This window comes from Periplaneta americana, chromosome 1 (assembly GCF_040183065.1).
Source record: "Periplaneta americana isolate PAMFEO1 chromosome 1, P.americana_PAMFEO1_priV1, whole genome shotgun sequence".
Classification (NCBI taxonomy): Eukaryota; Metazoa; Arthropoda; class Insecta; order Blattodea; family Blattidae; genus Periplaneta; species Periplaneta americana.
In genome coordinates this window covers 99350570-99366368 of record NC_091117.1, presented here as the reverse complement: position 1 = coordinate 99366368, position 15799 = coordinate 99350570, and the positions used below count along the sequence as shown (strand labels likewise).

The window sequence follows — 15799 nt, the reverse complement described above, 5'->3', positions numbered from 1 at the left end:
TTTTATCATTTCCGACACTGAGTAGTCGTCCCTCATTAAGAATGTTAAGTTTTCTAGTTTATGTAACTGTTCATGACAGGCTACTATTTTAACGACGGATTGCCTTCGCGACCGTAACCTTACATTCTTCATATTCAATTTGTGACTCCACGCATGAGCGCGACGTCATATGAAGATCTTCGCGATAGGAGCGCTATGGTATAAAAGCGACGGGTTAGGAGTTGCATGGTATTTCCAATAACAGGTTACAATGGAAAAGTGTGTACTGCTACTGACGCTGCTCTTCGGAAGCATCACCACGAGGGACCCAGCGTCACTGCAGCTCACCGAATACAACAAAACACACGTGAGTTCATTGTTTTATTTGCTTCTCACACAGGCCTACACCTGTTTTCTCTTCATACGTCAAGCAATACACTATTTGGACGGCTTTATGCAAAAACGAGTCAACTAGGGTTGCCAGATCTTACGTTTTTACCGTAAACTTTACTTTTTTATATATATTTTATGACTTAGGTTCTTTTTGCCCATAAGAACTGTTTTTTTTTTCCTTTTTTTCTGATGCACGCACATTAAAGAATCTTATTTCACAAGTCCCGGAAAATTGCATTTACATTGACATCACATAGGCTACACAGATGGTACTGTTACTACTACCAGTCGACCTGGTTGGCGAGTTGGTATAGCGCTGGCTTTCTATACCCAAGGTTGCGGGTTCGATCCCGGGCCAGGTCGATGGCATTTAAGTGTGTTTAAATGCGACAGGCTCATGTCAGTAGATTTACTGGAATGTAAAAGAACTCCTGCGGGACAAAATTCCGGCACATCCGGCGACGCTGATATAACCTCTGTAGTTGCTAGCGTCGTTAAATAAAACATAACATTTAAAATTTAAGGTACTGTTACTTTTTTATACTTCTGTTTGCCCAAACACCTGCATAGAATTGGAATATATCAGCCCCCTAACTGCCCATTGTGCAACTCAAACCAAGAAATGGATTCGGAACACCTCAAAATCTGTGCTTCAGTGGCTGACCATGATAATATCTTTGAAAAATATTGGAGTGCAAGAGGTAAATGACTTCATTGTCAAACGCCTGGCATTAGAAAACAACAACTTTTTTATACTTTTGTTCATTTTTCTTTGTAAGTTATATGCTACTATTCTGCATTATCTTGAAAAATGCTATAATTTTACACAAAATAATCGATATTGAAAGTTATATAGCTTTCCATCGACTCAAGAACTTGATTAATCCATCTTTGAATATGAAGTTGATATATTGAGACTGCAATAATTTGTGAACCCTTATGAACTGTGTGAGAATAGGGTTGTTTTATTAGAACATAATCATGGAAGTGATGTTGGTAAGTGGCTTTATTTTTTCTAAAGTTTATAAAGAAGTGTTCAATCTTAAATAAAGTCATAATTGAGGTTTGTACTAGCATTCCAGCTTCTAATGCCTTTATAGAAAGGATTTTACATTAATGAAGAATAAAATGGGCAATTATTAAAAAATGAAGATATCCTGAGCTGATCAAAGCATAACTACAAATTTGCCTTTCATTTGTGAATGTTTTTACAAATTTGCAAAACAGGATGAAAAAATTTTAAGAGCAGCTAAATTTCAAGAGAAATACCAAAAGGAGTAAATTAGATGTAGATTATGTAAAAAACCGTGTTCCATTCAGCATAATAAAATAAATAACGGCAAAGCTTCCATTTTTTTCTGACAAAAACCTGACAATCCTGGAGTCAGCCCAACAGAGGTCTGTTGCACAAAGCTAAAATTACTATTTTACTAGCGACAAATAATTAAATAAGTGAAAAACTAGTTATTTCCTTTGCATAAATCCTTGTTGGTAAATTTGTCACAAGTGACAAGTACTAGAATTACTAACAGTTTCATTTCTTTTATCAACAAATTGTTGCATAAAAATTGGTTATTTGTAAAATAGAATCGCGAGCACGTTTTCTTACCAATCCTTTGTTCTTGATAAACTTCCTTAAAAGTGTGGAACTAAAATTTTTAATGCAATATGATTTCATCTTCAAGCAGTGACAGTGAAGAAAAATTCATACATAGGCGGAGGAGAACATTTATTCCAAGAGTTCAAGAGTTCTAGTTTAACCCTTCTGCTACCAAGGGGGGGGGGGTAATAGGATTACTGATGATTCGTTCTCCATATTTATTTTTGAAATTCCATGTATTTGTCCGTTATATGTCTACCAACATTTTCAAATAAGAATAATATAAATAATTTATCTTATTTTAAGTAATAATTCGCTTTATTCATGTGGGGTGATCTTGTTAACCCCCTTGGGTAGTCTGTGTCATGAAAATTCCAGGAAATTAAATTCAATCTGTAGCTTAATTTTTTTTCATAGCTGAGTTTGTTTGGTTGAAAATTATTTTCTCTAGTGTTATTTATATCATTATTCATATTGATATTTATATTATCATGCCCATTGGTTTCCATTTTTTTTTATTCATTAGTCTTGTATGGTTATTCTAGAAGTGATTTTGTTAGAAATAATTATTAGTGAAGCCTTTTGTTTCGAGATGTCCATTATAGTAGCTATAGGTGGTATTCGAATACTTGAATTTCAACAAACTGAAATTTATTTTATTGGATTTATATTTTTATTTATTTATTTTTAATTTTGTTTACTTTTTTAGAATTATATTTTTTATAAATAAATGTTTTGAAGATGTTCATGATTCTATACACTGTATTCCAATATTTAAATTTCAACAAATATCTGAAAAGATTTTCAGTTTGTGTTATGGTACTGTGACCTTCATAGCTTTTACCTGTTTTTCCACCATGTCAAAATTATACTGTATAGCGTTAAGGAGTTTATCTTAAATGCTTGGAAGGCAATTTTAAATTTACTGTATACCAGTGTGTTATTATATAGTGTCACCAGTAACATACTATATAAAGTTCTTTAATTTTGGTGTACGTTTCCAACAATATGGAACGGGACTTTTGAACCACAATGTATTTTAAAAAGTAGGACGATTATTTTACACTTTTAAATTTTCTGGAGGTGTACAGTCAACGATACATAAATTGTTAAATATTCCAAATGCTTAACAAAGATTGGTGTATGATTTTTATGGGGGTTATTGTATTGCCCACCCGTCTTGTTATTAGTAAGTTGCAATAAATCTTGGTAGCAGAAGGATTAAAGAAAGTTTTCTCTTGTCAAAAATTAAATTTGAGATATTGCTTGCTACTGCAAAATTTTCTTTACGTTCTGCAACACGATTTTACCTACAACCAAGAAAAGGCTATTTTAATAGTAATCAAATACCATATTAAAAAATTAGTAATAATATTCATTTGAAAAATAATATTTAAATATATATCATAACTCTCTTCCTAAATTTCGACGAAATTGTGGCTCGTGTATATTTACAATTGGTATTACTCGACCGAGGCCAGTGGAGTCCTGCAGTTCGGAGCCGTGGCGCTACTGCTCCTGCGTTCGTAATACTGCATCGCGATAGTTCACATTACGCCCGCGGCTCCACTCGCCTCGGTTGAGTAATACCGATAGTACCAGACCAATTGATTGAGTACATGTGTGGAGATGTTCACATTTATTTTTATTTTACTTCCTTCGTCAAATTGGAAGAAAACTGTCTAAATATTATGTCGTTCTCTTCTCTTACTTTATCAAGAAACATGACGCAAAGATCGTTTCGCGACATTTTTACAACAATGAAACACAAAAATGTTGAATATTTTGTGCGCATCATAGCCTACGATTGTCTTTCTTCTTTCTTAATTAGATAAATACAACATTAAATAATACTTAAAACTGATTTTAATATTATAATACTACTTTTTTCATAACATTTTGAAACAGAATTTGTCAATATGGCTACCTCTCATTTGCAAAATATATTGATCATGACAAATTAGTAAAATTGTGTTATGCAAGGCAAATTACTAAGACTTGTAATAAGTCATTCATATATTGCCACTTGTCACCAGTAATCTTTCATGCACTAGGCCGCAGATAGTAAGTTTGAATAAATTATGGTTCAAGTTGAACTTATTGTAAAAAGCAGTAACATATGTCTATACATTTTCAAATGTATTGTCTGACACTATGGAATATATATGTCTATGATACGTTTCAACCTAAAATGTAAATATTCCGCACAGAAAAATAGTCGTTTCCACTCATTTTCCCGATTCTGCATTCCCGAATGGACGTTTTCCCGAAGCTACCTTTTCCCGAATCGACTTTTCCGAAGCCACGGTTCCGAATTTAATTTACTATTCAGTATCCCGAATATGTTATGCGAAAAATTCCCGAACAGTAAAAGACATGAACTGACAATCACACATGTTGCCAGGAAACAAAAAAAAAAAAATACGAAAACTGTAGTAAAAGATATAAACTGACAATCACACATGTTGCCAGGAAGCAAAAAATTACAAAAACTCTAGTAAAAGACGTGAATTGACAATCACACGTGTTGTCAGGAAAGAAAAAATTTACAAAAACTGCAGTAAAAGACATGAATTGACAATCATTACATGTTGCCAGGAAACAAAAAAATTACAAAAACTACAGTAAAAGACATGAACTGACAATCACTACATTTTGTCACGAAACAAAAAATTACAGAAACTGCAATAAAAAAAGATGAACTGACAATCACTACATGTTGTCACGAAACAAAAAAATTACACAAAGTGTAGTAAAAGACATGAACTGACAATCACACATGTTGCTAGGGAACAAAAGAATTACAAAAACTGCAGTAAAAGACATGAACTGACAATCACTACATGTTGCCAGGAAACAAAAAAATTACAAAACTGCAGTAAAAGATATGAACTGACAATCACTACATGTTGCCAGGAAACAAAAAAGTTACAAAAACTGCAGTAGAGGACATGAACTGACAATCACACATGTTGCCAGGGAACAAAAGAATTACAAAAACTGCAGTAAAAAACGTGAACTGACAGTAACATATGTTGCCAGGAAAGAAAAAAAGAATTACAAAAACTACATTTAGGCAAATAATTTTATTAAATTTATGTTATGAGAAACATGGCAGATGAAGCTACATTATAACTTCAGCGCGAGGAGGTAAAAAGCTTTTGCTGGAAGGTTAAGTATATTTAAAGAGCAAGAGTGCAGCTGGAGAAAAAATATACTGCGATTGTGCAAAAGTAGCGGGCGATTACTTCTGGACCGCCTAATAACCTTCAAGTACTAAAAGGGCCAGCCGCAGAGAGACTGGCTACAACTTCAAACACGAATACACATTATCGTGCAGGATTATCACACCTATGCAGCCGATAACAGACACCTCGATTACCTGAGGACACTTGGACATTATTTCACTTTGTAAAGAGAAAGTATAATTAATTATACCATAATTATATTAAATACATTTGTGTGGTAATACAAACTACTGTATTATAGAGAAAATGGAAATCAAAGAAATCGGGAATGTGAATTCGTGAATTTTATGTTCGGGGAAATAGAATTTCTGGAAAATGGAAATAAAAAATCGGGAAAATGTCTTTTGGGAATGTGGATTCGGGAAAAATGGTATTCGGGAAAATGGATGTTCGGGAATGAGATTCGAAGAATGTCCGGGAATCGAAAATAGTATAAAATAAGTGTTAACTGCTTGTTGCATAACAACATTGCAATGATTTCCCATTTAAGAAAATATTTTAAGCCATTATTGAACATTGTTTTATATGCATTATGAAAACTCAAGAAGTACAATAATATAGGATTATACGTCAACAGGTAGTATCAACAATTAAGGATATCAAACGTCCCGTAAAAAATGAACAGTCCCCTTTCGTGTCATAGGTGTACGGCGTCCCCGTATTTTTGTCGAGACGTGCAAAAGTCGCGTGTTTTAATCAGACTTTATTTCATGATGTAGAAATCATCAATTTATCTAACTGATGTTTACCTTATAAATTAACTCTGAAATAATTGTTCGAAATGGCAAAGCTCCTTTCAATGTTCCTAATTATGTCTGTTGAAGAATACAATGCGTGCAGTTCTGTGTTGTGTAACTTTCTCCATTCTCCCGTAACTTCATCCCTCTTAGCCTCAAATATTTTCCTAAGCACCTTATTCTCAAATACCCGTAATCCAGGGGTCGTCAGCACAGAGCACGCTGGGGCTGGCCTCTGGCCGCGGAAAACTCACTGCAATATAGTTCTCTCGTAGCTGCCAGCGGGTATGCTCTCTATCTCTCCCTGTTCCACGACAGTGCGCTCGGGACAGCACCGCGTACCCATTGCACATTTCAGCGAGTGCTGACGACCACTGCCTTAACCTATGTTCCTCAAAGTGGGAGTCTAAGTTTCACAACCATAAAGAACAACCGGTAATATAATTGTTTTATAAATTCTAACTTTCAGATTTTTTGACAGCAGACTGGATGACAAAAGCTTCTCAACCGAATAATAACATGCATTTCCCATATTTATTGTGTGTTTAATTTCCTCCCGACTATAATTTATATTTGTTACTGTTGCTCCCAGGTATTTGGATTTTTCCACCTCTTCAAAGGATAAATTTCCAATTTTTATATTTCCATTTCGTACAATATTCTCGTCACGAGTCATAATCATATACTTTATCTTTTCGGGATTTACTTCCAAACCTATCTCTTTACTTGCTTCAAGTAAAATTCCCGTATTTTCCCTAATCGTTATCGTTTGTGCATTTTTCTCCTAACATATTCACGTCATCCGCATAAACAAGCAACTGATGTAACCCGTTCAATTCCAAACCCTCTCCCTTATCCTGGACTTTCCTAATGGCATACTCTAGAGCAAAGTTAAAAAGTAAAGGTGATAGTGCATCTCCTTGCTTTAGCATCTGACAGAAACTGATCTATACGGATTCTGCTGTACGTTTCACTGATACACATATTAATTGATCGAACTAGTTTCTTGGGAATACCAAATTCAATAAGAATATCATATAAAAATTCTCTCTTAACCGAGTCATATGCCTTTTTTAAATCCATGATAACTGATGCACTCCCTTTTTTGCATTATCTGTCGAATACAAAATATCTGATCAATAGTTGATCTGTTACGCCTAAAACCACACTGAAATCTCGAAACCTTATTCCTTTGCTGTGGTCGGGTCAGAGAATCCCATTCCGAGGCTTATTTTGAGGTTTCGTAAGAAGCTGCTTTTTACGGTGGTGGGTTGTTAGCCTTTCGCCCAACTCCCAAGCTGGAGGACCACCCTTCATCGGTTGTCCGTGACTGCTTATTCAATATTTTCACAGCAATCTCCATATCTGGAGGCCGTCTCCTCGATCCGCAACTTAACCCATTTTAACCTAGCGTTACCATATGGTAACGCAGTGCAGAAAGTAATATAACTTGCTTCATATCCCTCCTTAATTAATAAAACTGGAATTTTTCTCTGTGAATCCAAGCTACATGATTGGTTCTTTCTTATTACATTATGAAATCACAATTTTATTATTCCAGTTGGGCAAGAGCAGCTGCGCGATTTAGATGTTGCTTTCTCAGCAGCAATTTTGGAGAGCAACAAGAAGTAAGATCATTTTTTTGTTACTTTGATTAACTCGGTTGTAATGTTTGTTGTGGTATTTTACTTATTGTTGATTGAGTATTCGCGTACATCAAGCACAACTTTACAATCCGTAACATTGTTGTGGATATAATATATTGTTTCTTACGTTACCATAATATGGTAACGCTAGGCTAATATGTTGTCACTCATTCTTCGTGCTCTCTTGCTACTAACAGTAAGCTGGAGGAGTTACAGGAAAGTACAAGTAACAAAATGAATGTTACAAACAGGTGCGTGGAAGTGTATGAGATACTTTGGGAACTAGAAAACAAAAAATTAGAGCAATCTACATACACCCACCAAAGCCCAACTTTGTATCTGATGAGAACTCTGCAGATGTAGAGGGTGGCATGTTCGACAACCTAAGTGGAAGGAAACTGAGTACTGAAGCTGGGGTTATTTTTGTTAATAGCGACAGAGTAGGTGGACCAGACGATATTCCTTTCATAGAAGAAGAGGAAGTTGAAGAGTCATCTGTGATAGAAAGAGAATGATACCGTCAACATTGCAATGTGTGAAAATGGTGCCATTAGGGAAACGTAAGTGGATAAAACAGTATGTTATAACAGTTCAATCGATTTCTCCTGAGAGTGACTTTTAAAGACAGAGATGTAACAAATTTTGTTTTCTTTATAAAAATTCGCTTTATCTATGTAAAAACTGTTTTAGCCCATTTTCACATGGTAGTTAGATATAGCTATACAAAATGCTTGGCAGCCAAGTAGAAGATCTGGCTCACCATTGAATGAATTAGAATTCAAATGGGAATTTGAAGAAGTCGGAAGCACCCCGAAAGGCTAGGGGTGACCATCTACTTCCAAATACAGCGATATTGGAGCTACGAGACGTGTCCAAAAAATTAAGTTTCCCTGGGGCCGTTTGCAGAAATAAAATATAATTTTATGGAAAGATTTATTCGAACAGATACAGGAGTTGTTGAGCTATTTTTTCAACATATTTCCACCTGAATTGAGACTTTTTGATACCGTGGTATCAACAGAGAGGTGCAAACGGCTGTCACACACTGGTTTCGATTCCAGGCGGGAGACTTCTACGAGGGACAAAAGTTGATCCCACGGTGTGACAAATGTCTCAGTTCCAGTGGGAAATATGTTGAAAAATAGCTCAACAATTGCTGTATCTGTTCCAATAAATCTTTTCATGAAATTGTGTTTTCTTTCTGTAAATAGTTCCGGGTAAACTTACTTTCTGGACGTCACTCGCAGAACATCTAATTATATAAGATACGATGGAATAGAACATTAGTGATTCCGATACCCAGAGACAAAAGACAGCGATGTGCCAGTGAGAATGCTCTTCTGGCATACAGTTTTCTCAAAGTTAGATGTAGGTCTCTGCAGCCCATGTTTTTTTGTCGTATCATAAGAAAAGTTTTACCTTACTACCGAAAGATGTGAAAATCGCACAAAAAATTAATGTAAAACGTTATGTTACGAAAATGTTTTGTTCTTACGAGTATATTGTGACAATAATTCATTTGTTCAGGTATTGTGAAAGTAATTTTCTTATTTTTGTATTATTTGTATGGAGTGTGGTATTGTGTGAGGCAGAAACGTGGACATTACGATGAAGTGAAGAGAAACGAATAGATGCATTTGAAATGTGAATAAGGAGAAGAATGCAACGTGTTAAGTGGACAGACAATAAGAAATGAAGCCGTGTTGGAAAGAGTGACTGAAGAAAGAATGATGCTGAAACAGATTAGGAAGAGGAAAAGGAATTATTTGGGTCACTGGTTGACAAGATACTGCCTACGGAAGGATGCACTGGAAGGAATGGTGAACGGGAGTGAATGGTGAAGAGTTCGGAACAGAAGAAGATATCAGATGATAGACGACATGAAGATATATGGATCATATAAGAAGACAAACAGGAAGGCAGAAGATAGGAAACATTGGAGAATGCTGGGTTTGCAGTGAAAGATCTGACCTTGGGAAGAACACTGAATGAGTGATGAATATATTATTTGTATGGTAAAGTTCAGTTAAGTTCAATAAATTGCTTGAAAGATGTTACTATAAGGCAACAACTCATTCTGTAAGATTTGACAACATAATGATATAGCGTTACCTTATGGTAACGCCCTGTAATTCCACATATTCGCTTCAACAATAGAAAACAAAAGCATTGTTGTGTTCAATTACATCCATTTATTTAGTCTATAACGAAATAAACTAAAAGCTTGACGAAAAATAATTCAGGCTTTTAAGAGTTAAGGACGCGCCATGCCTTGGTGATAGATATGAAAATAACACAATATGCACGTCAAAATTGAAAAAAATTAGTACTGGCAGCATTGATAAAACTAATTCAAATTTAATAATTTTCTTGTGGATAAGCTGTTCTAAAATGTAATGTATTCTATCTACACACTGTTGAAGCTCTTATGACTTCACCATAATAAAATTAAATATGCCGATTTGCCAAGTTGCCAAGTAGAAAACAGAAAATTGCATTATCGTGCCAATTTCATTGTCGACAGGCTGTGAAATTCGAGTTCAGTGAGCGCTATGAAGTCTACCAACACTTCCTGTAACTTCTGCGCCGATCATATTGCAGTGTTCTTCTGACTTCTGTCAAATCTTACGCACGTGCGAAGTAGGCGATAAGACGGTTTCTTGTTTTATTTGTGTGTTCTCATTTCCATCCATCTTAACGTCCCAATATTCTACATTTTCACAGAGTCATCCATGCATTTAATAATATGGATTGCTTTGTTGATTGTCCGCATGATTTTCCGACAACAGTGGACCGTCTGCATTTTGTCAGATTGCAATAAATAAAATATAAATATTGTAATGTGTTTTAATGCATGCATTTGTTCTGTATTCCATTTTTTCGATTTTCCGTTAATCTTAATTTTGATTTAAGCACCAAAGTGCTTAAAAATTAACAAAATAGGCTATGTTTTCATATTATGCGCTAAATGCTATAATATGCATTAATAACTTAAATATGCATATAGGCCTATATGCTCTATAAAATCTTGATCCTTGCTTAAAAATGACTTGAACTGCATTTATAAAAAAGCAGCATATGATTTGCGACTACGAAATAAAACACACAAATATGCTAAAATTCGCCCCCTACTTACAACTTATATTCTTGCAAAGGTTTATTATTCTATTAATACTTTCCGCATATTGTGTTAAGTAATATTAACACATGTAAATGACTTCTTAGGAGACACTGTCCTTCAAATAGATACCCATATCGCAACTGAATTCTGCATATAGATAAAAGTATTTTTTTCTACTTGACAAAGAAACTTCCACAGTGGTAGAATTTCTTTTTCTGTGATATGTATTCTGCCGCGCTAAGTAAAAGACAGTAACACCAGTTTTATCAAATTTGAGTATGTATACCTACGAAATCAGGGTAGCATTTCTGACGTGTTAAAGTAATAAAAATAACTAAATTGAAGACCTGAGAATGATAAGTAGGTAAAGACCAGACAGTAGTTTTGAGATAATCGAGAAAAACTGTTTTTATTATTTTCTTTCGTCATTCAATAACTTTCTTAATAGTTATTGAAAAATGTCTGATATTTTTAACATTTTATACCACTAAAGTAAATATCAATTATTGAATCTACAATGGATTTATTAATAAAAAATAACAGAATTATCCAGTTCTCACTCTCAATCAAAACTCTGAATTTATTTCAATAAAAAATGACAAAAATATGTATTTAAAACACTATCTACCCTAATAACTATACTTAAAATGTGTTTTATCATAAATAAAATAATCATTTCATACCATTGTAACAAAATTAACTCATTCCCTTTATATTATTTTTAATAAATATAAGCAACATACGTATCCAGTTCCCGCACTCAAAGAAAGAACTGAAATTATTTCAAGATAAAATGTATACGTAAATATAAATACTACACTACTGTTTGTGAAAAGTGCAACACACAGAAACAATGGCCCGAAAGACTCCAAACTCAGGAGATGTCTAGGACACTGTACCACCAATAACAATTGATAACGTTTCCAGAGAGATAGCGTACACAAAGGCCCAACAGTGACGTCTCTTGTGTCACCAGCAAGGTCAGCGTTATGTCTTGCTCAGTCAGTGCACAGCTTCTAAACGAAGTGGAAACGTGAAAACTAGTGCAGGTATGCCTCGTCGGCGTGGAAGGGCGCAACATCACCACGTGAGTGATTTCGAACGGGGCAGAATGGTTGGTCTCCGGGAAGCAGGCTTGTCATACCGTGACATTTCGGCTCGTACAGGGCATGCTGCTACGACAGTGATGCGTGTGTGGAACCAGTGGATAGAAGAGGGTCGTACGGAGAGACGAGCGGGTACTGGACCACGTAATGTGACCACAGCACGGGATGACCGCCATCTTGTCCGCATGCCCGTGACGGACCATACAACTTCATCCACAGTGTTGAGTCGACATTGGAGTACTACAACGCAGTGGCGGCTGATTGACTGAGGCCGGGCCTCAGTCACTTGGCTTAACTGAAATCAAATTTTGTGTTTTTATATAATGTATTAGTTATTTGAATGAAGCATATATCGCTGTAGAAGCATTTGAAAACTTTGATGTATATAGACCTGTTTTGCAGTAAAATTCGTTCCTGAGGCCGGGATCGCTCGTGCCGGTTCTGGCTTGTGATGTATATAGACCTGTTTTGCAGTAAAATTTGTTCCTGAGGCCAGGATTGCTCGTGCCGGGTCTGGTTTGTGATGTATATAGACCTGTTTTGCAGAAAAATTTGTTCCTGAAGCCAGAATCGTTCGTGCCGGGTCTGGCTTAATGCATTTCATGTCCTTTCGCGGGCTTTGAGTTTACGCTTAAAACGTTGTAGCTGAGGCACTATTCGTCTGGCCTCGTGGCCTGGTTAGGTTTCACTTGTCCCATACATGGGCAGGCCCAAAGAGTTTGTAATACTTACTAGAGACACATACCCGTGAGTGGCAGGCAAGAAAAATGTCACAAATTGAATCGGCTAGCATCCGCCATTAAAGGGAGTGTTTGCGGCGCGAAATTCGAAAACAGTACCATAATACATTGATGTAGCCTGGTGATAGGCACTGTTTTAAACATCTTTTACAAAGAATGAGTCGTGATGAAATAAACATGAATGCAGAGGAGCGCTATATTTATTAAAGTATTATAATGATTCATCTTTGGCGATATTCTAAAAAATAAATTAAATCACCCATATACACTCGGGATAAGGTGTGAAATATTGAATAATGGCAATGTCAACATTAATTTTCAGTATTACTAGTATTGTTTTAAGGACAAAATAATGGATATTTACTGATTTAAAATATAATAAGAATAAATTTTATCATAAAACAATCTATTCATTGTGTAGTTAATGACCACCAAGTTTGAGGTCAGTTCAGACTTTTTAATACAATTAGTAGCGGTAATAGTAGGCCTAGTAGCAGTGGTAAAAGTAGGCCTAGTAGTAGTGGTAATAATAGACCTAGTAGTAGTGGTAATAATAGGCCTAGTAGTAGTGGTAATAATAGGCCTAGTAGTAGTGGTAATGATAGACCTAGTAGTAATGGTAATAGGCCTAGTAGTAATGGTAAGAGGAGGCCTAGTTTTGGTAATATTACTAGGCGTAGTAGTAGTGGTAATAGTAGGCCTAGTAGTATTGGTAATAGTAGGCCTAGTAGTAGTGGTAATAATAGGCCTAGTAATAGTGGTAATAATAGACCTAGTAGTAGTAGTAATAGTAGACCTAGTAACTTAGTAGTGGTAATAGTAGGAGTAGTAGTAGTAGTGGTAATAGTAGGTGTAGTAATAATATATAATAGAATTATATTCTTATATATTAATACTATTTAATTAATTATTTAAGTATCTTAGTATTTTAGATAGTTATTCTTAGTGATAGTAGTAGGTTAGTTTTTGTGGCAATAGTAGGCCTAGTAGTAGTGGTAATAATAGGCCTAGTAATAGTAGTGATAGTAGGCCTAGTATTAGTAGTAGTAGTAGTAGTAGTAGTCCTAGTTTTTGTAGTAATAGTAGGCCTAGTAGTAGTGGTAATAGTAGGCCTAGTATTAGTGGCAATAATAGGCCTAGTAGTAGTGGTAATAGTAGGCCTAGTTTTGGTGGAATTAGTAGGCCTAGTAGTAGTGAGACCTAGTTAGTAGTAGTGGTAATAATAGACCTAGTAGTAGTGGTAATAATAGGCCTAAGTAGGCCATCAGCTATATTTTAACTAATTTCTTTGCATTTAATACAACCAAAAACTAGAAGTACATACTGTAGAAAACGGAAATTACATGATTAATTCATTAATTATTGTGAAACAAAACAGTTTTAGACAGATATAGTCCGAGGATTTTCTTATGCACTCTGCTGTTATAATCCACTGTAATGTGATGGCACCTAACCCTTACATACATTGTTGAAACCAACCTTATAAACCTGATTAATGTGTTTCTGGAAAAACTTTATCCAAGATATATTCCGACAATCTGTAAACACATTCAAAGGAGGAACTGCATTTGGAACATTCTTCAAAATATTAAGATATGTATGCTTCCCAGAGCATCCTACAATAGTAGCTATGTTCGAACAATTGTTTGCGGCGCAGTATTTCACCATTTTCTTATTATTTCCCTTCAAGTGTACTTATATTTATTCGTATTGCTCAACAAGCATGAACTACTCGCACTCCCGGCGAAGCAGCAACTCCCTTTAATGGCGGCCGAACAGCGGTTCAATTTTGTACGCGAAACTAGCGTCGTTGGTATCTCTAGTTATATACGTGGTGGGAATATAATGGTGAAGCAGTGCGCAGCCTCGCCCGTTCTCCTACTACGTGATGACGTCACGCGGGAAGCATTGCAGAGTCTCTCGCAGCTTGCTAGCTTAGCTCAGCTCAGCTCCGTAAGGTTTTGGAAGTGGGGTAGGTTAATTGATTATGAATACCAAGAAGCTGTATTAACTAATCCCTTCCCTACTAACGTCTTGTGATGCGCTCCCAAAGCATAGCCGTCTAGACATGACGTCTTTGTGACCCTGCGACTTTTATTGACAGTTTTCATTCAAGCTGTCAAATGCAGTTTTTTTCAAGCTGTCTATTTAGAGGGTTGTTATATGTTGTAAAACGATCTTTCGTGAAGAAGAGGAGTTATTTTCCTATAAATATACGCGAAAGGTTTTCCAGAATTCTAACTGTTTGAATAAAAGTGCATTGAAGTTCTGTCCTGCATTCCAAGTGGAATGAACAAAGTTTAAGAAAGGAAATGAGAATCGAGGTCTTGTAAGAGTTATTGGCAGTAAAGTGACATGACAGAAAAGGTCTGTCTACGAAGCACAACATTCACATGGTGAGCATAAAGGAAAAAAGGGTAACAATTAAGGGGAATAAACAGTGGTGAAACTGAAGGGCGTAATAGAGTACAATAACGTTATGTTGTGGGTTGACTGTCAGGTCAGCGTCAGAATGAAGTCTTATATCCCTTCTTCATTATGGGAAAATACGTAAAAAAAACTACAGAAACGTTTCTTCAATATAATGTTTATGGTACTTTTCAGCTTTTCAATGTCTACGTAATTGCATGTAAGACCGTGAAGGGAAGCAAACCCAGGAAGGAAAGGATCTATACAAATCTTCAACTTGACCTGGAAGCACGCATTTTATAGAGGGTTACGACGACAATATTACAAGCAAACTGTTGGGCTTATTCCCCCCCTCCCGACATATACCTACCACCCACAGAAAAAGAAGCCAGCGAGAACCTGTAAAGTTTGTAAATCTCACAAGAAATGTTTTGTACTGGAGTCTTTCGAAACTTAACATACTGTTCAAACTGTTACCAAATTATGAGTATAATATCACAATTTGTAGTAAAAGACCCATATTTATTGCAAACGACTTCCACCTGCCTTTAAATGCCACTTACCGCACACCACCAATTCACTGTCTGCGCGTGGAGATTTAAATAGAGATTCCAGGCAAGAAGCCCGTCCTTTTAAATCCTACTGCAATGAACTTAAAGATAGCAACAAGCAAACTTTAGAAAAGAGTCAATAATGAACATTTGTTAAAGGCAGTTGTCGAATTAATTACGTTCATTCTGGTGTACTGCTTTCGTTAGAAGATATCTTAAGTTCATGGACTCAACTCGGTTTGATCCATTCAGGGTGATGGGCAGAATAC

General features: G+C 35.7%; 1 protein-coding gene across 1 annotated transcript in view; it reads left to right on the top strand.

The window, feature by feature from the left end:
* The first annotated feature begins 206 nt into the window (after nt 1-206).
* LOC138698656 (catalase-like) overlaps nt 207-15799 on the top strand; it is a 120309-nt gene continuing 104716 nt past the window's right edge. Inside the window, exon 1 of the mRNA XM_069824799.1 lies at nt 207-346. Coding sequence (XP_069680900.1) covers nt 251-346 — 96 coding nt within the window. The 5' untranslated portion in view covers nt 207-250. The remainder of the gene's footprint in view (nt 347-15799) is intronic.